General features: G+C 39.3%; 3 protein-coding genes across 4 annotated transcripts in view; 1 reads left to right on the forward strand and 2 right to left on the reverse strand.

Moving 5' to 3' along the window:
- LOC129774366 (alpha-tocopherol transfer protein-like) lies at positions 1–23,078 on the reverse strand. 2 transcript variants are annotated; one of them, XM_055778098.1, is made up of 7 exons: positions 22,474–23,078; positions 8,657–8,947; positions 8,288–8,490; positions 8,079–8,229; positions 7,842–7,989; positions 7,618–7,774; positions 1–7,558 (listed from the first exon to the last, which is right to left on the reverse strand). In XM_055778098.1, the coding sequence occupies exons 2-7, from the start codon at positions 8,763–8,765 to the stop codon at positions 7,136–7,138; spliced, it is 1,191 nt and encodes a 396-aa protein (XP_055634073.1). In that variant the 5' UTR covers positions 8,766–8,947; positions 22,474–23,078; the 3' UTR covers positions 1–7,135. The 2 variants fall into 2 exon arrangements, with proteins under 2 accessions (XP_055634073.1, XP_055634074.1); XM_055778099.1 differs by having other exon boundaries at positions 21,874–23,078.
- Positions 15,450–25,759, forward strand: LOC129774375 (uncharacterized; the record flags this gene model as incomplete). Its single annotated transcript, XM_055778109.1, has 3 exons — positions 15,450–15,629; positions 25,030–25,416; positions 25,474–25,759. Coding segments are annotated over 3 exons (774 nt in total), but the record flags the coding sequence as incomplete, so codon positions are not given.
- Positions 25,714–26,555, reverse strand: part of LOC129774367 (alpha-tocopherol transfer protein-like) — a 35,189-nt gene continuing 34,347 nt past the window's right edge. The window contains exon 4 of the mRNA XM_055778100.1: positions 25,714–26,487. Within this exon, the coding sequence (XP_055634075.1) occupies positions 25,777–26,487 (711 nt within the window). The 3' untranslated portion in view covers positions 25,714–25,776. The remainder of the gene's footprint in view (positions 26,488–26,555) is intronic.

Here is a 26,555-nt window from a genome sequence, read left to right on the forward strand (position 1 = left end):
TTTATTTTCGATGTAACTTCCAAATTGTACTATGATTGAGATATAAATCTAATGGCGATCTTTGCGCAGTGATCTGTTTTGCATGATATAAGCTTGCTTTGAAGCTTGATTTAGGCAAATATGTGAGCAATCTGAGATGATTCTCTCCAACACTAGGAATAATATGAATTGATCTAACATTTTCGTAAATCCGGTAACACTTTAATTTTTTCGTAATTACAAACTAGCTAAATATGGAACTCTATTTCCATCAATAATTGAAATTTGAACCTCATGGGTTTCCATTGTGATTTGTTAAAGGTATCTATGTTTCGTTATGTCGTACGTGTCTTTTTGATTTTGTATCTTTAAGCGCATTTCTTCTGACTATGAAACACGAAAATCTCTTCTTGTCGTAATTGAATCTGAATTGCTTCATGAAATCTGGTTGTGCTACAATTTAATACCATCCTATTTGTACCACCACACGGTTCGCATTGGAATGCAAGGGAGCAGATCTACCGCCCACCATTCGCCAATTGTGCCAATGCGTCCACACTTCCACGTACCCGTATCTCAGTCCTTTATTACTCGCACTGAACACTGTTATCTCGTTTCCTGAATGTGAGATTACTGTATTTTCCGACAGCAACACAATATCGCAGATTTTCCTTCCACACATTTATTCGATTAAAGCTTGGTGGTGTTTCACTCTTAGAGATCTGTCGGCAAAGCCCCTGAGCGCAACACATGACACGATTCCTTGTTCAACCAAAAATCCTTCAACCAGTCTATGTATTCAAATGTATGGTAATTTGATGTAACAATCACATGAATAATACAACTTTCATCTCACAGTTTCCACTGACGAATCTCGCAATGTTCCGGCAGCATTGGGAAGTTTATTACTATCCCAAGCACAACTTGATTTTCGTTCAAGCGGGAAAATTATCCATTCGTCCGGAGGAGGATATTTGTATAGTGTAGATATGCAAAGAAAGGAGTGTGGGAGGAGACGCTTGGTACCCGACAACTTATTTTCGCTTGCCTGGCTGTAACCATGAACGGAGTACTCTTCCTGTGAAATAAAAATTATCAATTCAACAGCTCCAGTATGCGAGACAATGTTATCATAAATTCAGCAGTAACGGTTGAGTAAGTTCATTGTCTACGGCTGGAGGCAGGATATTATTTCGCCAGTAAATTCAATTAGTTTCAGGCGTTAAACCAGATTCAGGTAATAAGAGCCACGAATGAAAATTAACATAAGAGCCACGAATGAAAATTAACTGTTTTTTAGGAAGTAGTACATTTCGATAACGTCGTCAATTGATATTTGTCTTAGAAAGATAAATCTTTCGGTCACTCTGTCAACATTCCATGAATAATGAATAATCCTTTAACTTATACGATTCTCGAAACTACAGAAATTTTACATAGGCAAGATGTAGCCTGCGGCATTTACGTATGTTATCCATAACCACTGTTACCACGTACTAATCTATGCTGGAAGGACTAGAAATCTTTTTCATCTGTACTTCTTTTCCATTAAAAATATTTGTTACATAGGAAATCTATATTATTCTGAAAAAAATATTACTCGAGCTTCGAATTACTAATATGTTTGAATATACTCTTGCTAAACTCTGATTGCATACAATCAATTAACAAAATTTCAATCTACCTCAACGGCTATTTATTCAAATGCCCGGCTTTTGATGCAAAGATTACCCTTGATATTCCGGAGTACCTTTTTCTTGGCTTATAGATGCTTCAACCCTATCGTCATTCACGTCTATTTCGACAAAAATAAATAATGGAAGCAAATTGAAAGTCATAGTCTTCTTACAAATCTTTCATAATTTCGTTTCGCTATCGCGGTTGTTTCTAAAAATTTCTTATAGATTCCCACGAATTTCTGCGCTCCCCATTCTTTTTTTTCAGAAATGAACACTCTATAAGAATACGTTCGATTATGAGTCTTTGTTGGCTTCTGCATATAGGGGAGTCTACGTAAGATTGCACAAGAAAGCCATGTGTATGTCCTGTATGTCGCATTCGAATACCGGTTAAGACTTTTGATCCCGAGCGTTTTGTTGCTTCAGACCCATCGGTATAAACATTGTGAAAACAATTATATTATCTGTTCAATATATCATTGAAAAGTTCTGTGTTCTATTCTGCCTTTCATTCTTGTTTTTATAGACCCGACTTTGGTTGTTGGTGGTGCCACAGGAGTTTCCGATTGGCCTCCTTTCCGGTACAAAATAAATTACTTTATTTGTTAACTTCTCTAATGAAACGTTTGCTCTTTGCAGCTGAAGTACATCGAAAGCTTGTGGAACTTTATGGTGACTCTTCACCATTGGATAAATGGTGTGGTGATTTTAGTGTTGAAGACAGAAAGATTCATGTCAAACGCAAACAGAACTTGCAGAATCATTGGGAGTAACTGTGCAAGCTATTTGACCATATGACTCAAAGCCGTGGATACATCCAAAAGCGAGGAAATTCTGTTGAACGGCACAAATGGAAGACTTTTGCATCGTATCATTACCGGGAACCAAAAATGGATTCACTACGACAAAAGGAGCAAAACGTCAAAGCCGAATTCCACGGTGCCAAATTAATGCTCTGTATTTGGTGGGATCAAAAAGGTGTGAAGGGTGTGATCTATGAACTGCTAAAACCAGGTCAAACAATCAATGGAGACTTCTATAGACAACAATTGATCCAGTTTTGAGTTATTGCCGAAAAACGTACAGATTATGCAACCAGACACGAGTCGATAATATTCCACCATGATAATGCACGCCATTATGAATCCATTGGCAATTGATAACTTCGAAAATCTACTCCAACTGACTCCTCAGTCAAGTTTTATGTCTTTATACCATGAGTACCTTACACACGACGTGCACCCTTCACCAGGCATCTCCAACCAAGTTTGCTTCCCATACTTCTGCAATTCCTCTGTCATTTTTTATCTGTCCATGCGACAAAAAATCCATGGAATCCCAGATCACCTACGCTCCGATTCTATTCCACCGATATTTTCGGCAGAATATGGGAAAGTTAGATCTGATAAAATGTTCTTTACTGACGGTTCATTCATAAACGGGTCCACTGTACCAGAAATAACGAAAAAATCTGAACCGTTCCAGATAAATTTGTACGTGTGGCAACACTGGGGGGAACACAAGCATGCCTCCATCGAGGAATTCGTGGCTGTGGCGGTAAGTCGGAAAGTGTAAAAGCATCTCGATGCAATCCCCTAGCGATGAAAGCAGCGATCAAAGATTTACCCGGTACTGTTTAGAATGGTTCAGCAAAAATGCCTCACTTCCTCGACAAGCAGGATTCAGTTTCATTCAAATTCTGAAACCAAAAGTCAACCGTGAATGCAATTTCCGATCGAAAATGTCGGAAAATAATTCAGACAGAAGCTGAGAGGGGATCGATACTGTGCTGTAGTAACGATCGACATCAAGATCGCCATCAATAGCGCAAACTGTGAGGCCATCGCTTAGTCTAAACTGACCAGACGTTACGCGGGACAGTCCCGCATTTCAACAAAATGTCCCGCGTAAGATTCCGTCCCGCGAAACGTCCCGAATTTGGCAAAAGAAACGAAAATGTCCCGCGATATCAATATATTTCAATATCACAATTTGATCATGTTGATTTTCGTAAATGGATGAACCTCAAAAAAACTTTTGTTTGGCAGGCTGTTCAAGAGCGCTTCTAATGCATCCAAAGATTAATACGTTGAGTTGGTTTCATCGCACCGACATTGGGCTTTTTGTTTAAAGAGTGTCAACTGGGAGCGACAGCAACAAAATTGGAAAATGATTTTTATAAAAGTCCTCTATTGATCCGCAGGGACCAACGTGAGTCAGACGAAAAGTTCATCTTTGGTCCCCTAGCTCGGTCAGGTCCTAACGTTTCGGAAAAACTAGTGTATACTCGACAGGAAGAGGCAGAGTTGTTTGATGAAGCGCTGGGCGGTCTTACGGAAGTTGGCCGGTACCTGAACCATGGCCGATGAATAGATGTATACCGGCGTATCATTTTACCTTTTCGTGACATTGGGGGTCGTCTGTCTCTCTATTTGGCCATTCGCCCAAAAGTTTTCTATCGGGCGAAGCTGGGGATTGTTTGGAAGGTTGGTGGTCTTCGCGACAATGTTTATCTGCAGCCGATCCATCCTCCAGTGATTTTTGGCATAATGGACTGATCCCAGGTTCGGCATAAAGACCACATCACCTTCCCAACTCCGGCAAGCACTTCGTACTATATATCTCCCCGTTCACCACATGACTCGAAAGAAGAGCGGCTTGGACATTACCTTCACGTCTGTCAGAGAAGGACCTTCTTCGAGAACTTGATGTGAATGATATATTCGACGTCATCGCTTACCTGGGGAACGTAAAGTACCCGGTCCCCTGCCATTCGTTGAACTCTAGCATCAAGTACGTCTCGTCTTTCATTATGAGTACGAAAAGAAGTTTTTCACTTCTTTCGCTGGAAAGAAGTTTTTCAGCAGCACCTCAAGCTACTCCTTCTGGGTGATTGCCTGCTGTTCAGGTCTCGTCTGAAGCTTCCGCATAAAAATGTCCATTTTGGCCTGATTCTTCTCCACCGTTTGGCCGGTTGCTTCGATCTCCCGGTTTAAGGAGCGGCAAAGAGATGATATTGTAAATACCAGATCGGCTATATCTGGCGGACACAAAGTGCCTCAGGATGTCCAACTCCTTTGCTGTGGGGTGGAGCTTGCAGTATGGAAAAATTATCTAGTTGCTTGACAGTGCTGCTGCTGCGAATCAACAGCCTTGAATCATTTTTGTTGTAGACTTAATAAACGTAAGATCTAAAGAAAATTTGTTCCTATAAATTATCTTTTATCGCCATCTGAAATTAGTTGTAGGATTTGAATCGGGCTTGCCAGGCGTAAAAACTCTGATTGAGCGAGTGATTTTCGGGCGTAAACAAAATCTAAACCACCGAAAAATCACAACTGAGTGCCGATACTCAGAAGAAAATAATACTGATCAGTTTAGACTCGCTAAACTATGGTTTATATTCACATAACATATATACATAACGTTTTGTTTTTTGTGTCCCGCGTTAAATCTCTTATCATCTGGTCACTTTAGCTTAGTCACTACACCGAATGAAGGTCACTGGTTACCTGAGCGTAATAACAAGAAGTTATTTTCTGTACTGATTTCTGAGTTACGAGACATCCATTAGGTTGGATTCGATGAAGATCTCAACAGAAGTCGGCCAAAAGGTGTGGAGAACGTTGATTTCACGGATGACATCGGGATGGCGACAGGGTATGCGTCAACTCGAATTAAGAGAATTCCCCTCGAGTTCGGAGAAATGTTTGGCTCTTCTCGAGCTTTCGATTTTCGTTCGTGATTGTCTCGATTAGTTCCATCTTCGCATCTCCTTTTCCTTTCTCTCGAGTCATCCTTTATCATTTAGTTGCCATCATTTTAACTCTAACTAGCTGACTCGGCAAACGTTGTTCTGCCATATAATGTATTTCTAGAGAATATTTTGGTTGATAAAAACAACGAATATACCTCAAGAGAGTTTGTATGTTATCGCACAAAAAATATATGGACGACGTAGATCTGATCAGCCGTTCTCCTGTGATGATGAGTTATACGTACGTGGGAAAAACACTCTTTTATATATAAAGATTTTAAGCTAAAATGTAGCAAGAAAATCGTCTCTTTAAAACCAATGCAACTGAGTCGATAACAAGCAGTATTTTGAAAACATTTCGATGTTATCATTCTAAATTAAAATTTCGAGAAAGTTTGTAATGCTTTGTAATAATTCCGGCAGATATGCTAAAGACTCGTTCGTTTGACAAAAGACGAGGTTTTCGCTAAAGAAAGCTCCTTCGAATTCCAATTTCGTAACGCGTTTTCTCGAGCGTGTCTCGAAGATTACAATGAGTACTATTCGGAATGAAAATCTTAACGAAGTACTAATTAAAGAGTGAAGTACATCTAGGAACGTTGATGCCAATGAATATAAATTATCCGGTCCAGATTAATGATGAGAATCATTTAGCCTAAAATATTACAACACACTTGTGAAAACAAATCAGAATCATTGGATGCCTGTTATGACAATACTTTTCTCTAATAATGGAAACATACTAAATGGAATGCGATCAAAGTCGCTTGCTTCCATGAGTTAGTGCCTTGAAAATCAAAATCAGCTGTTGATCCTACTTGTTGAACACGAGTTGACCTAGATTTATCAATTCCTTATCTATATAAACAAAAATGGATCGCCAAATGTGTCGTTAAGCGCGAAACTCAGGGAAGATCCGATTTCAGCCGTTTTTATTTTGTTCTATTCGTTTCTGCCCGTTGTTCAATGTTAGAGAGAGAAATCGAAAAAAAAAACCAGAAAACTTGAAAAAAATGGGAAAATTCAAAAAATGGAATTACCATATGTTCCACAATGACATCGTGATAGGTGTTATGGAATAAATTGGAATTTTCACTGAGGAAAATGAGCTTTGTGTTGATTTAAGAATCTTGAACGAGAATTGTTTTATATCAACATGTCACTATTTGGTCTTCTTAGAAAATTTATTGAAAAACTAAGAAAAACTACGTGTTCTAAGCATTCCAAAAATTTCAAGTAAGAATTTTCATTCCATTTTTAACAATCTGAAACTGCTTTCGGGTTTGCTAATATAATAGAGTTATATGCTGCACCCCACCCTAGATGACCTCATTTCACAATTCATCATCGCGAATTTATTGGTAGAATGATTTTATCAGTTTTTGAGGCTTCAGATAACAAACTTCATTCACCTCTAGCCATGAATGAGGCCACTTAGTAGTTTAATCAAAGAATATCTCTGGGATTGGAACAACGAACGATGTTCGAAAGTGTTAATTTGAAAACATCTATTTTGGGCGGGACGAAGCTCGCTGGGTCAGCTAGTCAGGTATAAAGATGATACTCGTATCGTATTCGGCCCGTCGTGAAATTAATTTTAAATAGAACAAAATAATATCATCACTTGCATGAACACTGTGAGATGAAAGCGGAATAGACTACTTAGTGTAATAAATAAAATAAAACATAACTTAAAAAAGTAACTTCGCACCCACTCGCTTTATTTCGTATCTTCCACCTCTTTCTCCGGACGCCCATCGGCGTCTACTGTCCCATTGACACTCATCTCTTTCATATCATTCCTGAGAAAAATCTCCTCAATATCAACTACGGACCGCGGGGTCCGCCTCGGACTCAGAACCCGCTTGTCATCATCATCAAACTCACTGTCCTCTGTTTCTGTATCACCAAACTGCAAACTCTCAATGCTCTCTGCGTCGACGTTATCCAGCGCGTCCTGGAAGCAGCTTTCAGCGCCGTTATTGTACGACTCCAAATCAATAAAGTACTGTTCGTTGTCAAGAATGGACGTGCGCCATTCTGTATTGTCAAACGGTGGCTGAGTTCCACCGTACTCCGTCGGTAAAACGTCTTTCGGGACAAACTTGTGCAACGAGCTAAGGCTATTTCCATGTAAATGTATCTAAAATAATGCGAAAATTTTGAAACATTCTAATTTTTGACATATTTAATAATACCAACCCGTCTACGAATTTTGTCTTTTAAAAATGGTTTCAACACTGCTAAGATGGCATCAAAATAGAACGGCTCGTGTAGCACGTGGAACGCTTTGAAACGCATGGGAAAAGCTTCCTGGACGACCTCCACAGTCTTCCTAGCCAAATGCGGTGACAAATATCTGCGGGAACATGGTAAACAAAACATAAGTTTTCATACCTCGCTTGTTTGCAAATACCTCGCCCAACCTAGCATGTGCGAATCCCAACCCCGCCATGTCGAGCAGCACCACTAGGCCACCGATTTGAGTCTCCGGGTTCCGAACCACATCCTCCAGGGCAAGCACATTGCTGCGGAATACGTAGTCTACTGGAATTTTGTATGGATCACATTTCTCTGGAATTTAGTGCGAGAGTGCGAGAGAAAAAAATACGACACAAGGGGATAAGTTGTATGTTGGGTTTTATGTGAAGAGTGATGCTTACCAACTCTAAATATATAAATTTGTCGCCCGCTATCATCTTTTTTCGGCAACATACACTGGATCTGCATCTCCAGCATAAATTTCATTTCGGATGGTGGAGAGACCTTGAATATCTCTGGATACTCATCCTTCATCCTATAATACTTTTGCATCTGAAAAAATAGGATATAATATAAATGAAGAAATACATACACTCCGATATCACCATACCATTTTGAACGCCTTATCAACATCGAACTTTTTCGCGCGCAAAAACCGCAACAAAAATGAATCATCCCTTCGGCCGCCCAATCCCCGCTGATGATGTTCCGCATAGATGTTCAGCTGTTGACGAAGCTGGCGTATTTTTGTGTAAGTCAGATCCCCTCCCGTTTCGCCCAGCTCCTTCTCAGCCTTCTCACGAAACTTACTGTCTGTAAATGCAAATTACGAATCACGAATCACGAACAAAGGAAAATTTAGGCGACCAAACTTGGGCCACTGACCACATTTTTCACGAGACACAATTGAAATCGTCATATACACTAACACTCACTCCTATCTAATTGTGTACGTTAGTGACGACGTTGCTAAACTCACCTAGATTCTTATTCATCTCGTACTCCAACATGGCATTTCTGTCCAGCGTGGCTGTTTTCCCGAACACCTTCCGTGGACTGTTGATGGGTGTGCTTCCGGTGCTCGACATTATGCGTCTCTAATTTTCTTTTTAGACTTAGGAAAATAGTATTTGTCTATTTTGTTGATTCAACTATATCGATCGGTTGCTTTTGTTTAGTTCAATACTATAGCTGTGCATTAAATCGATGGATTGGGTATGCGTTTGGTGCCAGGTTCATGATTCTAAGGCCTACGTCATGAAATCATTTTCTAGAATGAAAGTAAAGCGAAAAAAATAGAAGTAGAAAGTAGAAAGTAGTCAAAATTGCATTTTTTTCATTTCCTACTCTTATCAAGATAGCAAGAGTGAATCACCAACATGTATATAAATGTTCCATGAGATTTTGAAGATCACAAACTAAACGGTCATTCGCCATTTAGATGACGATACGATAGCTCAAAAGCAATTGAACGAACACTCTAAGAAGCAAATAATAAAACAGATTAAAAGGTTTCAGTTTTGTATTCAAATGGAATAAAATTATCGTTAAATCAAGGAATATACATTTTCGAGAATGAAGAGAACAGCATATCTAAATGATCTCGACATTGGAGATTGATAGTCAGTTTTTTTTCTCTTAACATCGGTTGTGTTTATTCAGTGCTCCGCATTTTCCCTTATGGGTCTTATTGGTAGACTCTTAATCCTCACGGTAAAGGTTGTTCGCAGCATTCCAATCTATGCTGTTTGCTTCCGTCTGTGAGACGTCGTGGTACCCACCCGGGACATATTTTGTGGTAATTCAATTGTTCAATAACTAAGCCAATAATGGGTGTTAAATAAAAAATGAGATTTTTTTCAATACCTTTCAGTAACTCAAATAAACATCGTAAAAAATTTTCTTTCTCCAAGAAAATTACTCTTTGAGCTCCCTAGAAACAGTAGGCGTGTTTGGTTTTGCTAGTTTGAATTTAGTCAAAGCAAAGATGGCGTCGAAACAACACGTGCTCCGCGAACGCATTGTACGGTTCTACGAAACGCATTTCTAGCAAGGAAAAAAGTTCACGGTGGCACATTTTAAGGAAGAATGTACCTGTCAGTACAGTATATCGTATCCTGGGTTCCCTGAACGTAGAGCGGAAGGTCGGAAGTGGTCGTCCGGTGACGATAAAGACGAAGCAGAGGAAGACATCGTTAAAGAAGCTGTTTGACAACAAGGACTCAAGATGGAAGGAATCGTCTGCAGGAAGAAGACGAGGTCGCCGGAGTACACGGAGGAGCAGATTGAGACGGTTAAATCACAGTGTCGGTGGATGACCAAAAAATACCGCGGGACGTCTTTCGTTCTGGACGACAAAAGCTATTTTCCGCTGTCCAGAACGTATATTCCAGGAAATGATAATTACTACTCCAGCCACAAGTCATCCACACCGCCTGAAGTGAAATACAAGTTCAAGCACAAGTTTGAAAAAGAGGTTATGTTGTACATCGCCATTTCCGACGGGGGCATTTCAAAGCCTTTTTTGGTTTAAGCCGAGCGGTCTGGCAATCAACCAACAAATCTACCGAGAAGAGTACCTCGATAAAATCCTGCTGCCGTTCCTGAACGAACATCACGCGGATGGGAAGAACGTCTTCTGGCCGGACAAGGCGTCTCCCCATTACGCCAAGAAGACGCTGGCGTATCTTGAGGAAAAAAAGATACCGTTCGTGCCGAAAGATCGTAACCCAACAAACTTGCCCCAGTGCCGCCTAATAGAGGATTTCTTTGGCTCACTCAGTGCCCTAGTGTATAAAAACAATTGAAGGGCCAAGGACACGAAGCAACTGACTACAAGAATCCGGAATTGTATCCGGAAAATGGACGTAAGTGCCGTACAACGTTCTTGTGAGAGCATCGCGACAAAGTTGCGTCGAACAGCATTTTTCTGAAGAAAATACATTATGTTATTAATAAAAAATACTGAAATCGATGAAAAAACAATTTTTTTTATGTGTGATTGAGAAAATTCTCACTTTTTATTTAACACCCGTTACGTGCCCAGGTCATTCCAATAGAATTTGCGAGACGGTTTTGAGGGGAATTGTAGATCATTTCGAATCATATCATCGACGAGTTTGCCTAGGTTGTCGTCGGGATCAGCTAAGTTTGCTTTTCTGTTACTTCCGGGTTTCCTGCCCATGTGCAAACATGCTCCAAATTGGTTCAGGACATCACAAACTTGAGATAATTGGACAAGACAGCCAGCTCACGAGCGGATGACCCGCGATTATCATTGCATGAATGCATGATCGATACGCGGAGCGATTATTCTGATGAATGAGCACTTATTTCTCGCGGATCACCATTTGAAAACCCCTTAGGCTTAGTCCAACAACAAAACCCTACTATGATTCTATGAACTCTCAAGCAAACTCAGTAAAATTGTTGAAATGTGATGATTTTTGCAATTGGAGATGAAGAATGAGTTCGTTTCTTTATCCTTAACTACAGAAATTCTCAGTTTGGGAGTGTGCATGCTTCTACTACGAGCGATTTATATATACATTAAATATGTATATACAGCCATTCCCACTTTGGGATTTCAGACGGACAAAAATCGGAGAAGTGACTGTCGTCAATCTGTTTTTCTTTAGTTCCTATAGAAAGTAGACACTTTCACTAAGCAAAGTTCAAAATTTCAGAACTGTAGCAGGTACTATACCTGAGATATAAATATGAAAAATTGCAAAAAAAAATGCATTTTTTCTCGAAAACAAAACGATTTCTTAAACACATTTTGTTTTATCATAATAACAGAATAACGTATAAGTATATTATATTGTTATAAAATATACTAACAAATTCTGAAGAGTATTGCTGCGACGACCTTCAACACCGTGTTTTATTGCAGTTTGAAAATTTTTGGTCTCTATAGGAAATATATAAAATCAAAAATATTTTCAAGAATTATACATCACAATAATTTTTTTTTTAATTTTTTATATTTTTTTATCTTTTTGATGTGGTTAGGCTGACCATATAGTTCAGAAAAAAACGGGACACAAAAAAAATATATTTATTATTTAATATTTAACATTTTTTGATAAATTTTATGGAGAATATGTTCAATCAATCACACATTCTTAGATGTTCCCGCTAATTGTATCATGAAATTAGTCATTTCAGATCAAACTTCTGTTTGTCAATTACCATAGCATTTATATCACGTCTTTTCTGTTGTCCAAATGCTCAAGTAAGCCAATCAGTAAGCTTCATGAATTTCTTACAGTCTAGAAATTCGTTTTCTTTTTCTGAAAATATATTTGCCCACAACGATTTGCAACTGGTACGGATTATTTGTTCCACCTCTTTATCTTACTAATTATAATGCTTGTAATCTATATGAACTGGAATTTGTTTCAATAATGCCACTTTGAATCTCCGGAATGGACTTAAAATTTTGGATAGTTTTGAGAAATTTAGCCTCCAATATTTCATCTGAATCAACTAGTCCTACGTCAAGATTACGTGTCAGTAAGGGTGCCAGATCAAAAAATATGTCCAATTTATATGTAATAATATAACTATGTTTGCTGATAATGGATGTTGACGAATGAACGGACAACGATTTGCATACCAATCGTGTTGAAAATTCTCTGGGATTTCATAAATAGCTTAAAATAAAAACATCATCGGTTTCAATCATTCTAATAGAATCATCAGATTACCAACAATTTTAACTGCATATACAGCATTCCTTTAAACAAGGAGAATAAATGTTCGAATAATTACTAATCGTTGTACACCAGAACAGCATTACAAATATTCTTTGACGTAGGACTACGTCTAACCGGAATACAAGGGGTTATGAAAATGAAACTGATAACCTAATCACAGAAAATTCAGGAAAAACTGAAAGATTTCGAATGCTTGTAACTCGAATATTTCTCAATAGATCGGAAAGATGTTTGCATCAATTGATAGGAGATATTTCTACGCAATGAATACATTTTTGACGTAGAACTACGTCTTTCATTTCTACACCGGGGTGTAAAATCAAAGTTTCGAAAACGAAAGCGTTACGCCGGAGACCGAGGTTTTGAGCATTAATAGCTCCTAAACAACCGAATGAAATGGTATGATAAACACTTCATTAGAAAGATAAAATAGATACGCGTTATATACTTGTTACTTTTGACGTGGGACTACGTCTAACCGGAAGATATAGGGGGTAAAATGAAAACCTAAACACAGAACATGCAGGAAAAAATGCAAGATTTCGAATGCTTAAAACTCGAACATTTCTTACTGAATCGGAAAGATGTTTGCATCAATTGATAGGGAATATTTCTACATATCTATCGCAATTAATAAAATATTATTTTTCATTAGATAAACAATTGAATAACTGTAAAATGTTAAGCGTTATCTAAACGCCCTAACTGCCTCGTTTTGATTGGCCCGATTTACGGTGTCCCCAACACAGCCATCAAAACCAAGCAGCCTTGGGGAAATCGGCATTACAAATACATGGAAGTAGCGGGACTTTTGTTCTCACCGAAATATGTTCCCTAACACAGACTTCAAAACCAAGCAGTGTTGGAGAAATTGGCATTGCAAATACATGAAAGTAGGGAGAGCTTTTATTCCCACCGAAATGTATTCCCTAATAGAGATTCCAAAACTAAGGTGCCTGGGGGAAATCGGCATTGCAAATAAATGCAAGTCGGGGGTATTTTTGTTCCGATGTTCCGACATGGAGCGTGTGAAAATTGGCAAGGTGTCTGGGGAAACCGGCTTTGCAAATAAATGCAAAATGCGAGCACTTTTATACTCGCTTGCCTTTGTATAATCTAGAATATGTTTCCCTAACACAGTCTTCTAAACTTAGGAACGTGGGAAAATCGTGCAGACACTAGAGGCGAATGAACATTCAAGTTTAAAGCATCTGTTGTATAAAAAGTAGAAGTTGAAGTTGTTGATTCATGCAAGCCGGGAACTTCTGCACCCGCATGTTTCGTTTTGCACTCCAGAAAGCGTTCTTCAAACACGGATTACAAAAGCGACAACGAACACATCGCTTTGGCTCGGTTATTCAAGATTGCATTGAAGGATATGCCTTCATATCCTCTACTCACTGAATTTCTACGCATACTATTTGATGGTTGGGCAAAATGTTGATAACCGTTTGCTGCCAAAACGCCTATTGATTAAACAATATGCGTTCGACGTACAGTCAAAATCAAAACTGAGTGCCTGAAGTTCATCAAATCCAGCAAATTAGCGGTTTGAGAAGTACGTACACTTGAGAGATGCAGACTTCAGAGGGAAATGTAAAATAAAATAATCGTTTGATAATCTTCCGTTCATATATTTTGTCCTAGGAATCATACCAAACGTAAAAGGACAGTCACTAAAATTTACTTGTAACGGAGAACATAATCTATCACAATGTATGAATTAACCTTACATGGCATTTATTCAGTCTTTTTACTCCCAAAGCAAATAAATTGAATTCAGTTGAATTCGGAAATAGTTTCATTCAATCAAAAATTCAATCAATACAAACATATGATTGCTAAGCTAAGGTAGTCCCACGTCAACCTTGCGGTTATATTATACCGGTTATATTGCGGTTATATTATACCTACCAATTTTTTTTTTCATCCAAAAACTTATTTCAAGAGCCTTAAAATTGCTTTCAATCACCAATCGGTATATTAATTGTTGTGTTCAGACGCGAAACATTCAAAAAAGTAAAATTCCAGTGTTTCATACCTATAGAACCAGATGGAAAAACTCTCACTTCTTTACAAAATTTAAACTTATGATAATAAATGTTTCACGCCCAGTTTTCATTTTGGATCCCAACTTGAATAACGAAATTATTCAACGAAGTTGAATTAATGTAGTTCTGCTTAGATTTTAATGACCACCAAATTTAGAATCAATCGCAAACGTGATTTACATTTGTAGCATGTACCACAAATTACTTTGGAGAACCCCTCGTACTATTTTCTTCAGCTCAGAATCAATAACGGTGTGTGCTTCTGAGTGTCTTTCTCTGTGTAGAATGAGATGCATGGCAATGCGAGTGCCATTCCCATTTTCGATTTGGGCGGCTGACCATATTGAGTGCCAGGTGTAACTCGGCGGCTCAATTTAGCCAGGACGCAGAGCACCAACACATGCCTCGTAGACCTTTTTTTCATTTTCTGTTGTTTTCCCCCAAGTGGAAAGAGTCTTTCAGTGGGTTTTCTTGTTCTTGGAAACCTAAAACCGGCCAGCGACTCGACTTAAACTGCGCTCGGGAGATGAAAAGACAATTGCCCGAGAATGTTTGAAAGCGGGACAAATCCAAGCACAGAAGGGACTTCGGAACGACTACGACTTCCGTTCCGGTTCCAATGAATATCTGGCTGATCTGAGGATCGAAAAGTGTGGTCGCCCATTCCGACTTTGTCCGTGGAAGAAGGCGGAAGCGGTTAGTGATTTTATACCGCGTGTTACCCGTGTTGAAGGTAAAAGTCGGGAAGTAAGTTGCATCGCAGTTGGTATACTAAAGGTTTTCCTTTTTTTCTCCTTTTTTTGTAATGTGTAGTGAGATTAGAAAACTAGTAGTGCGAATTAATTGATACGCTGAAGAAGTTAGATACTCTCCAGTGCACCAGCAAACCCAATTGGAGGTAAGCCTAAAACGTGGCACGTGGCTAAAATTACAATAATTCTATTATGGCTTTTGTGGTATTTCGTTTTTTATGTGGTATGTAGAAAAAGCCGCTTACTGACCCCACGTGCAAGGTCTGGAAGTTACCATCATACCCGTCAATTCTGGTGGCCGCGCGGAGCGCTTACGCAAGACGGCACTCGCGCCAAAAGGGGAAACAGCACACAGTACGCAGCACGGAGCCATCACTCGTCCGTGTGCGCTGATTCATTGTCCCGTTCACCGTCTGCAGCGAACGACGGTAAAGCAGAACCACGTAAAATCCTAGGTCGTGAGTACAAATCTATTTATTTCCGTAACTAATACATGCGCATGTAGGAATAAATAGAGACAGAAGAACCACACAACTAATAAATGCCACACAACAATGCCACACTAGATTTTGAAGAGTGTTCTAACCGACAGTGAGCGCGAGCCCGTCGGCAGAAAGAAAAGCCTGGATGAGATGAGGCGATAGAGTAGTTAGGAAACGTGCCGTTCAGAGAATCGATGGGTCAGAGGATCGAAACCCAAATTACCAAATAAAATGTTTATATAGACGTTTAAGGAAAATAATGTTCGTAATTTATGTTGTCCTCGAATATATATAAATTGAATCGTTGTGGGTTAAATATATAATTAGTTTGTTCAAAGATTATTATTGTAAATAAATGTTTATGTAGTTCTTGATTGTTAGGCAAGGAAAACTTTGCGTATTTACTGGCCGCGGTGTGGCCTAAAACCCGTCAAACCGAATAGATTTTTCAGTGTGAGGTCACGAGTCCCCCCCAGGGTTGAGACTCGTTTCTGTTGTTGCATAAAGCCCCCGCTTCCTCTTCTGAAGCAAGCTTCAAGGTGGGTGGGGACCGATCATCATTGAGGTAGATCCAGTGATGAGAATTTCAGTATAAACGGTGTTCATTGAGAACCACCGGAGTGAATTTCTGTTGCTTTAGATTCGGAACGCGGACAAACGGTGTCGTGGGTCTCTCTTTGGAGCGCAGCCAACAGTCGCGGAACAAACCGGGTTTAGCGACAAAAGGACACAAACCCGCCCTCAGGTGTTGGGTGTCTCAAAGCCGGGCAACGACAGCAAACACGGCGGCTGGTCTCCTCTTCTTCGCAAGACTGGCGCATAAGCCAGCCGCTTATCTACGTAAAAGCCCCGGTAGCGACTGGCTCGCACGCTTTCCCAGCGTCGCGGGTTACACATTTCGTCGATTTTGTTAGCAATGGTTTTTTTCTGAACCCGACGCTAATTATTATTTTCATTTTCCACTTCGTTGAAACAATCATAAAGCTGTGCCGTCTCCTTTGTTTCATTTACAGGTCTTGAAGACGACGATGAGCTGTTACTCTCAGAAGATTCGTCACAAGATATTTTATGTACTCCAATAACATTGCCAGCAATATCTTTTATTTGATTCATGCACACATGCAGTGTCTTCTAGTTTCGTATTCGCATATAAACTGACGAATATCCGACTGCCGGATATCCGGCTAACCGGCCTTGAAGCTATCCGGTATCCGGCCAAAATACTGTCCGTTTCATCATCAATTGATGGGGGTCTCCGTAGCCACATTGATTGCGCGTTCGCTTCGTAAGCGATCGATCGTGAGTTCAAAACTCAGGACCCTCATTGACCATCTTTGTGTTGTTACAGAATAGCTACGTCCACGCAACAATCATCAGCGATGGAGATCGATCCACGGTCGAAATAAGATCGATTCATCCATAAAACTGCTCTGCTCTGCAAGACACATCGGGCTTGCTGTTCTATAAATAACTCAACAATGATCAATCAACTGTCTCCGCTGTCCGGTGGTCCAACTGGATAATGGAAGAACAGAAAGAATACTCTTACGCCTAAATGGCTACTGTGTGAATGTACCTTATGTAATGGTATAGAAGGAATACTGGCGAACGGCAACTGTGTAATGTGCTAATTATAGATATGATAACCATGTGACATGTACACGATTAAAATTCGGCTCTGTTACAGCTAAAATGCTAATGAGCCTTAAATAAATAAATCGGATAAAAAAATCATCATGTCGAGTTTTTCGTGATAATGTTGGAATAACTATCTGATTTCTCCTACAATCTCTTACAATTCCGTACAGTTCATACACTGCGTTTTTCAACTATAGAACCACTCGTTCTCTGAGTTTCCGGAGATATGTAAGAAGTCGGTTGAATTGAAGTATATAGTGTGGAACATAATAACTATCTTCATTTATAAGACTGGCATTCGTGTTGATAAAAAGCTATCTGAACCAAGCCTTTTTGAAAATATTTTCTTCAACCATCAAACTGCCGCCTGCAAAGTTACGAGTACAAAAATTAGATGACACGTTCCGTAAGTCCTTCCAGTATGAAGAAATTCTATTCAAGTTGAATTTCTATTTATCAGAGAAGCTCTCGTGAAATAGGGAAACCCATGGGATTATCTTCTACAATAGTTCTTGGAGCTTTGAAGATGGGATTATTATGGTTCTGGGAGAACTTTCTCAAAAAAGCCAAGTTTAGATAGCTCACCATCAACACAAATGAACAGTTAGAAGTACAACGAAGTATTTCAGCATCATTTACTTCTGTTTTTGCACGAAAAACACAGTGGTAATTGGGTCATTTGGTATCAATTATAAAATCCGGGAAGACATGGCATGTTTTAATGAATAGGGGCTTCAGATTCTGGACTGGTCAGCTTGTTTACCAGACCCTATCAAGAACTCATGAGGAATGATCGTAAGAAAAGTAGATGCAGTTTACAAGAAGTATGAGTGATTCGGAGAGCTTAAACGAGTAGAATCCTCTACGTAGAACGAAATACACACTACAACATGACGCAGCTTGGTCGAAACCACCCCGAATGGGTTATTTGAACTGATTAAGAACTAAAAATGAGTTACGAATTGAAAACTCATAATAAGTCATATGAATTTGACGTTAATTTTGTGAACGAGTGAGAGTTTTTCCACCTGGTTTTATAGATATGAAACACTGGTATTTTAGTTTTTTAAATGTTTCTCGCCTGGCCACAACAATAAAGTTTAAATGGCCAGTCTTATAAATGAAGATAGTTATTATGTCCTACACCATATACTTCAATTCAACCGATTTCTTACATATCTCTGGAAACTCAGAAAAAATGAGTGGTTCTATAGTTGTGAAACGCAGTGTATAACAAAAGATTTTTGTAGGGTCATCATTCGGAATCATGAATGAGTTGAATTTACGGATTTCAAATTAGTTACAAAATCTCAATTCAAAAGCAATTATCCTCAAAGTCCTACGTCAAGTTTCCGACCGTGCATCTAGGCTCAGACACAAATATTTCGCACCTACTTTTTTCTGTTGCCGAGATCACCAGATCGTTTCGCTTGAAGAATCTCGCTCATGACTCGTCATACCGTTCAAATCAGTGAAATCACGTAGTACAAATCGCAAACATAATGTCAGTTTGTTTTGTTGACAGACTACTGAGCAGTGGCTCACATGTATGCAACAATAATATCGCAATCATTGTTGCATACATGGTCAACCGGAAGCCTTATTGATATGACGGAGAAAGCAATATCACGCACACGATGGTTGTTCAGAATTGCTGTTTTCATCTGCAATGCGCGCACTGCATGTCTAACAGCCAATATAATATCTTCTACCACCTGGATACAAATTACAAAAAATCCTTGCAAACACGTTTGGTGTCCATTGATTTTCATTTTAACACAAATCAATCAAACTAACTGTTTAGAGCAGCTGTGTACAAATAACCACATGATTTCTCGCGTAACTTTTGAAAAGGTCCTATGTAACAAATGTAAACAAATCAAGTTAATAGATGCACGCTATTAGTTTTCAATCATTGAATGCATTACAAAAACAATCGTTCACGTATCTATCTTCTTCATCTTTTTATCGCAGATACAAAAAATATCCAATGTACAGATTCGGATTTTAAGCACCCGGCTGTTACTTCGGACCAGGGGTTAGACATCAACTGAATATAGGCTACCCAAAATCAAAATCAATATGGCGTCATTTGTTTACCAATCATTTGCGAGGATTGAAATCGTTGAAATCACGGAAATAGTAAAAATAAAGAAAAATTCGCTGCTTTATTTCTAACTGCATGAGCGACTTTCATATTTCGGTTTCACATGGAGGTGTTCACATTTAACATGGAGTTTAAAGTTAGCCACTATCCGACTATATAACCGGACCGAGTGGTAAACAACAGTAATTGACAAAACCAAAATGTCAGTGAACCGCAGCAATATTGGGTACACAGGCAATATGAGGGATTTGACGTTTTAGTCATACCCCTGCTTCGGACGTCACTTTCCTCCGACGCCCGAAACGTCCGAAGTAACAAAACAGTCAAAACAACACGAAGTCGTATTTCGGTCGTTTTGAGTATTTGTTCCTTGCAGGTGTTGTTATCGATTTCAGTGCAATTCAACGAGTGATAACAATAATAATCTGTCTTTAGAACGAAATGCTGATATTAGTCTTAAAATTGCTTAACAATAATAATCTGTCTTTAGAACGAAATGCTGATATAGTCTTAAAATTGCTTTCAAAACAGGCTATTGAAATCACCAATCGGTATATAAGCGAGCGGCGGAAATCCACTCAGTTCTAATTGAACAGCGATTGGAGCATGTTGTCGCTGTTGCGGTGAAGCTCTTTATTTATCATGAAAGCGCGGATGAACGGTGTCACCAAGAGCCTGTTTGTGCACCCTAGGCCAGAAGGGAATCTATCAGGAGGAGAGTGATGCCACAAACGGTTCCCTGGGAAGACATCGCTACACACACATACACGCGCGGCTATTAACAGGTGGTTATCGAGTTGGTATTAACCACTGGTGGGCTTCCAGTATCGAGGAAAATGTGGGAATATCTAATCGTTACTGAAAATAATCTGCCAGTTCCTCTGGGAATTTTCAAAATATATTCATGTGAAAGAGTTTATTTGAATGTTTTCTATCCATGTAACACTGTGACCAAATACATTTGGTTTTGTGGTTTTTCAATCAATCGCAATTAACAGGATAGCTTCAGAAGATTATTCTTCCCCATCAGTAGGATATTTCCGTATCCAATATTGTATGCGCCCGCAATCGATTATTGCTCAGTCGCCGAAAGTTCCGAGCTCAGAGAGTTCATTCCCCTCTAGTTTGCCTTCCAAATTGCCATCGTAAACCACACCTTCTCTCGATTCAATCACACACAAAAAGCATACTTAAGCGATATTCTGGTGGTGAGACACATTCATTTTTCGTGAGGACATCGACAAGACAACATCGTTGCCTAACGTGCTGGAGGAGGTGGACGGCGAAGGATCGACACATACACGCGCAGAACTCTTTCCGTTAGGATGCCATTCAGCATCGAGAAAGTTCCGGAAAGATCTAATCATTGCTGGAAAATAATCTGCCAGTTCCTTTGGGAATTTTCAAAATATATTCATGTGAAAGAGTTTAATTAAATGTTTTCTATCCATGTTACACTGTGACCAAATATGTTTCAATCAAGTGCTATTAACAGGTGGTTATCGAGTTGGCATTAACCACTGGTGGGCTTCCAGTATCGAGGAAAATGTGGAAATATCTAATCGTTACTGAAAATAATCTGCCAGTTCCTTTGGGAATTTTCAAAATATATTCATGTTAAAGAGTTTATTTGAATGTTTTCTTTCCATGTAACACTGTGATCAAATACATTTGGTTTTGTGATTTTTCAATCAATCGCAATTAACAGGATAGCTTCTGAAGATTATTCTTCCCCATCAGTAGGATATTTCCGTATCCAATATTGGATGCATAAAACCTTGAGCCTCCAACGTAACGCTCTCGTTTTCGAAGTCCTCCAAATATTCATTCATTCAGAATGAATTCAGATTCAACTTCAAACAAATGATCTCTAAATCAACGATAGTCCTACGTCACCCTTGCGGTTATACCATAGATATAACCCACTTCCTGTTTTTTTATATTGGAACCATGCATATTGCGTGCACTAGGAAATCATTTCAAGCGAATTGTGTGAGAAGGAGCGAAGCAAAGACTACTGAACTACTGATAATCGCGTGTCGCCAGTAAAACTCGCAAGCAGGGCATGTAAAAATAGAAAAAAAAACGGTGTTCAACTAGTAAGAGGTATCCTTCGTTCGAAACGAACGGCGTCATTGTATAAACAGACTTCTTGGCGCCAGAAAATTTGACTTCCGAGAAGCACCAAGCACTGTAGAACTTCAAACGACTCTGTTCCGCGGTTGTGAGCGGAAAACGATTTGCATTAAGGGCTGTATTTACTGGGAAATTAATTGTGTTGCACCGTTATACTAAGTTGCACAGCCAGACTTTTTGGAGTTTCCACTGTGAAAATCGAAAAACGGCATATACACCTAAACACATCGAAAAAAGTGTTATATCAAATAGTTCGATTTGTTTTAAACTTTTAGTCTGTCAAATATTTAAACACTTCTTTACTTTTACCTTCGAAATTTTCTCAAACTGTTCATTTGATGTTTCACCTCCGAAGGTGTTTCGATTTTCAACAAATGCTTTTTCACATTCCTTCATACCACAATTTATTTACAACCATTAACTGCAATCCATCACAACTTGTTCCACAATGCTGAAACAATAATATGCTCGTGTTTTGAGCTGTTCTCCTCTGGCGCCTCTCACACTAGCTTGTATATGTATATCGTAAACTTCTGCACGGTGTCACGCGAATTCTGGCCAAGTTGTCTACTACCGATTTCACCAGCAGCACACATCAATGCCTCTTCATTCTCTTTTATTTTTGGCCAGCCACAAATTTTCATCCGCATATGAGCGTCACTGAACTATAGTATTCGTGACAATACCGACATTTTCTGCCTTGTCTCAGCTTTTGAGAAATTGGTAATTTATATCCCTTTCAGAGAGGAATTTCACATTTATAATTATTTTCGTCACCGTTAACACTCACGGTCACATTGGTGTCGCCAGCAAATGAGCCATTAAGTAACAAAGTAACTACACACTATGTGAGTTGAGATTCGCAAGCTATTTTTCTAGCTTAGTTTCGAAATATCCAATAGCACTTACATCGAAGATCATCAAGTTTGGGCCGTATATCCTTTCAATAGGTCAGTGCTCTTGATGAAACATTATACTACCGCACAACAAATCACAACGCCACGCTTCGTGCAATTCAGTCGAGCTCTAGAGATGTGATCTCCTCATGACACCAAAATACTATTTTTATTTACGATTTTCACGATTATTATGACATTTCTGACACAGTATCACGTTTCGTAGAGACCCAAAAATCATAACATATAGAACAATTTTCAGCTATCACAGTTCTCGGATCTTGAAAATTTTCACGGTTCCTCCCAAAAGCGATACTTTCACTTGTTTAACCTTCGAGGGGAAAAGCTCGAATGAAAATTCTGCCAATTCACCACAAACACAAGCGCACCGATAAGATAGCATCGGACATTCCCAATAGTTTACCGTCTCCACCACCACCAGTGCACGCAATCAGATGTTTCTTACGATACTATATGCCTGCAAGGACTCCGCACAGGAAGTCCGAACGGATACACGCTGACACTGACACTGTTCGCGTGTGTTTGCGCATCAAACAGAGAGAGAGGGAATCAGCGAAAACCAGGAAAAATATTGGTCCAATCAGCGCGACGCTCGGATTCACACTACAGGTTGCCCGTCAGACAACTGCTCTCTTCGGGAAGTGCACAACGTGAATCATCGTGACAATCTGCGACTCTAGCCAAGTGACAACGTGATTGGCAGACGTTTATGGCAAAGCGCATTTTATGGCAGCGCTCATTGGTGTGTCCGGGCTGCCATGAATTGCTGGTTGCATACTTGGTAGGCGGTTTTGAGTGTACATAAAATTGGTCTAATATAGCACATAAAATCATTTCATTCGAGAAGGAATGTTTGAGCAATTCCACTTTTCATTTTTGACATAGGACCACGTCTTTCATTTCTGTACCGGGGTGTAAGATCAAAGATTCGACTACGAGAGCGTTACGGTGAGTGGTTCTTAGATTTTCGTGAAAAGTCCATTAGCACTTTACTTACCTGAATTCACTTGTCCGTTCTTCATTCCCTTCCATATAAATAAGCAGAATTTAGCACCAGATGAGATCAATTTACTACAGCAGCCGTGCCCCTAGGCCCAGACTCATCTACTTTTTTATATATTTTTTAAAAGCGAGAGGCGTTATTTTTTGTTTTTGAGTTACGATTCTTCAAAGTAAAAAATCAATTTTTCCTTTTTTTCACCACAAAAATTTATAACTTTTGAACTACTGAACCGATACTGATGCTTGAGATATCAAAATAAAGCCTATGAGATAGTCTTCTTTGAAGAAATATTACACGTACCAAAAAAAAAGATTTTGTTTTCGTAATTATTGGTTGCATTTGTTTTTTATAGTCTACTCGGTTGAAAATAGAGGGCTTTTCTTGAAAGCTGAGGTTTTCTTCATAACATATCCTAAAATTTCATTCGCGTTTTCTTTCGTTTCTAGTTATGATTTTGTAAAGTTAATCGATGATCCTTTTATCCAAAAATGACTTATTTCGAACAATTCATAACTTTTGAACTGCTGGACCTACTCAGATGACCGACATATCAAATTGAAGCCAATGAGCAATTTTTTTTTCAAAAAAATACTACATTTGAGCAAAAAATGAATTTTAGTAGCTGATTTTTTAATACGTTTGAAGAATTGCATCGTTAAACTCTTTGATAATGTTTTGGTGGTCCTGAAAAGGACTGTTTTGTTTGGTTGTTGGGTACTGTTTGTTCGCTGCACTAATGTTTACAACCGAGTGATGATGACAGAAGGATGGTGATTTGTCGTTGGATGGTTCGTATCAAGATAAAAGATGCCGAAGTGAAATGAGATATGATGGAAGCCGCCTTCTGTGGCCCTGAACGAGACGCCCGCGCTCAAAATTTACAATCAGACCAGTTGTATCAACTTTAAAAAAAAATTAGCGAGGAGATCCAAAATTACAAATTTGTGGTATATATTTGAGCGAATGTATAAAAAAGACGAATTCTACGTCTCTCGCCAAAACATTTGAATCATATTGTTCTGAATCAAAACAATTCGATAACTAGCATAGCTGTTCCAGAACGAAATATACAATCCCAAAACTGAACAAACCGAAAACCGTCCAGATAAACGATGTGGAATCCAAACCAGGTCGACTGCAATCGGTGACTGGCAGAGCACCTGGTTTTCCCTTAAACGCTGAATTAAATTAATCCATAGGCTTATCATATATTATGCTGCACTGCAACCGTTCATGTTATCAACAACCTAAAAATTCCTATAGATAACGATGCATCACAGTCTTTACATGAACGTATATATATCGTAGCGTCCAAATCCCAGCTACAGTTCAATTTAATCAAATTTAAAAATGAAAATATTATTGCTTCTCTCCATAAGCGCACTGGTTGTTGCATCCAGTTCAGCGTCAGTGTTCCAGGATGCAACTTTCTCGCATCTGAATCTCCTACGTGATATCCAGACAAGGCAGAATGAACAGTTTTCCACCCTACACCGAAGTATTCTCGATCAACTCCTTAACGTTCTCGAATCAATTGTTCAACAGGGTTTAGACGTGATTGACGAGCTGCGACAGAAATTGGAAGATCTGCTCGGTAACCTTGTTCAGCAAGGAAAACAACTTCTTGAGCAGACCATCGAGCGCGTCAACTTGTATTTGGAGGAATTTAAACAAAATTTGGGTACCAAAGTGGACCACCTCTCGGAATGTACCGCCTTAGTACCACAGAAACTGGACCAGATATCGGCAAGGTGTCTGGAGAAGGCTCAAATATGCCACACCAAGTTCGTAGCTCAGGTGAACGTTGTATATGAGAACGCAAAAGAACAAACCGATGTTTTAGTTGGTAAAGTTGGAGAGCTCAAAAAACTAGCCGAAACCTGTCTGGCTGACAATTCCTTGTTCGATAATGTTAAATGTTTGGTTCGTCATGTAAGTAGCGCGTTCTTATTTGAAATAAGCAGGTCAGTAATCATTATCTTCAACCAGATGGACGATGCCGTTGCTGTTGTGAGTGAAGTTCTATCCGATACCGGAAAACTGCTGACAGACACAGTTAAAGAGACATTCGCCTTGACTGCCGAGGTAAGTGGATGTCTCGTGGACGTGGTCCGGCTGTCTCACGACGCCACGGATAAATTAGCGGAGGAGATTTCCAATTGTCTGAGAGAAGAGAAAGCACTACACGACTATTAACGATATGCGTTCTTAGATTTGAATAAGCTCATGTATCCGTAATCAATATAAAGTTTTATTAAACATGTACAACTCTTAACCTTAATTATTCTATATTTACACTTTCACACCGATCTGACCCTGATCCTTGCTCTTGTTTTTCTTCTTTCCATTTTTCGTCTTTTGTGGGGAATCAGCGCACATGGTGCTGTCGATCTTCGGTTTCAATTCACAGCCGAACCGAATCAAACTATCGAAGTGTTCTTCTAAATCCCACAGTTGCTTGTTCAGCTGGTCGTAGTCAAGTTCCGCTCCGTACGTTCCGCCATACTCTGCTGGCAGGGCCTCTTTTCCCAAACACGCATGCAGAGAATCCCAGTTTCTGTAGTGAAAATGAACGTGATCCTTGAAATGTTTGCTCAGCACCGGATACACAATAGCCAGGGCAGCGTTCAAGAACACCGACGAGTTGACCACATGAAACTCCATGTGCTTCAGTGGCATTAGATCGGCTCTCTGCATGCCAACTTTAATGTTGGTGGGAGTCAGATATCGCATGCTCTTGATCGAGTATCCACTCATATCGATCAGACAGCTGATGCCCTTCTCCTGGGTTTCCAAATCGTTCAACATGTACTCAACCCAAAGCTCGTCCAAATGGGATACATCGGTCGCAGCCATTGTGTTGATGTTTAGTTTACCAAGCTTGGTGACAAAGATTCGGCGACCATTTTTATCCCGCTTGTCGAGGACCACTTTAATGTTCTGATCTAACAAACGCTTGTAGTGTGCCAACGGTTTCGTGATGAACCAATCCTGGTGATCTTGCTGATATAATTAAAAAATCAAATAAAAATATGAACGAACAGATCTCTAATTGGCAATTAATTATCAGT

The sequence above is a fragment of the Toxorhynchites rutilus genome, chromosome 3 (assembly GCF_029784135.1).
Source record: "Toxorhynchites rutilus septentrionalis strain SRP chromosome 3, ASM2978413v1, whole genome shotgun sequence".
Classification (NCBI taxonomy): Eukaryota; Metazoa; Arthropoda; class Insecta; order Diptera; family Culicidae; genus Toxorhynchites; species Toxorhynchites rutilus.

What these genes read in the sequence shown, in the direction of transcription:
- LOC129774366 (XM_055778098.1), bottom strand. Translation starts at nt 8,765, where the DNA reads ATGTCGAGCACCGGAAGCACACCCATCAACAGTCCACGGAAGGTGTTC. An exon ending in TTGATAAGGCGTTCAAAATG is followed by an intron (nt 8,230 to 8,287) that starts GTATGGTGATAT and finishes CTATTTTTTCAG; the next exon opens with ATGCAAAAGTATTATAGGAT. An exon ending in TTGGGATTCGCACATGCTAG is followed by an intron (nt 7,775 to 7,841) that starts GTTGGGCGAGGT and finishes ATGTTCCCGCAG; the next exon opens with ATATTTGTCACCGCATTTGG.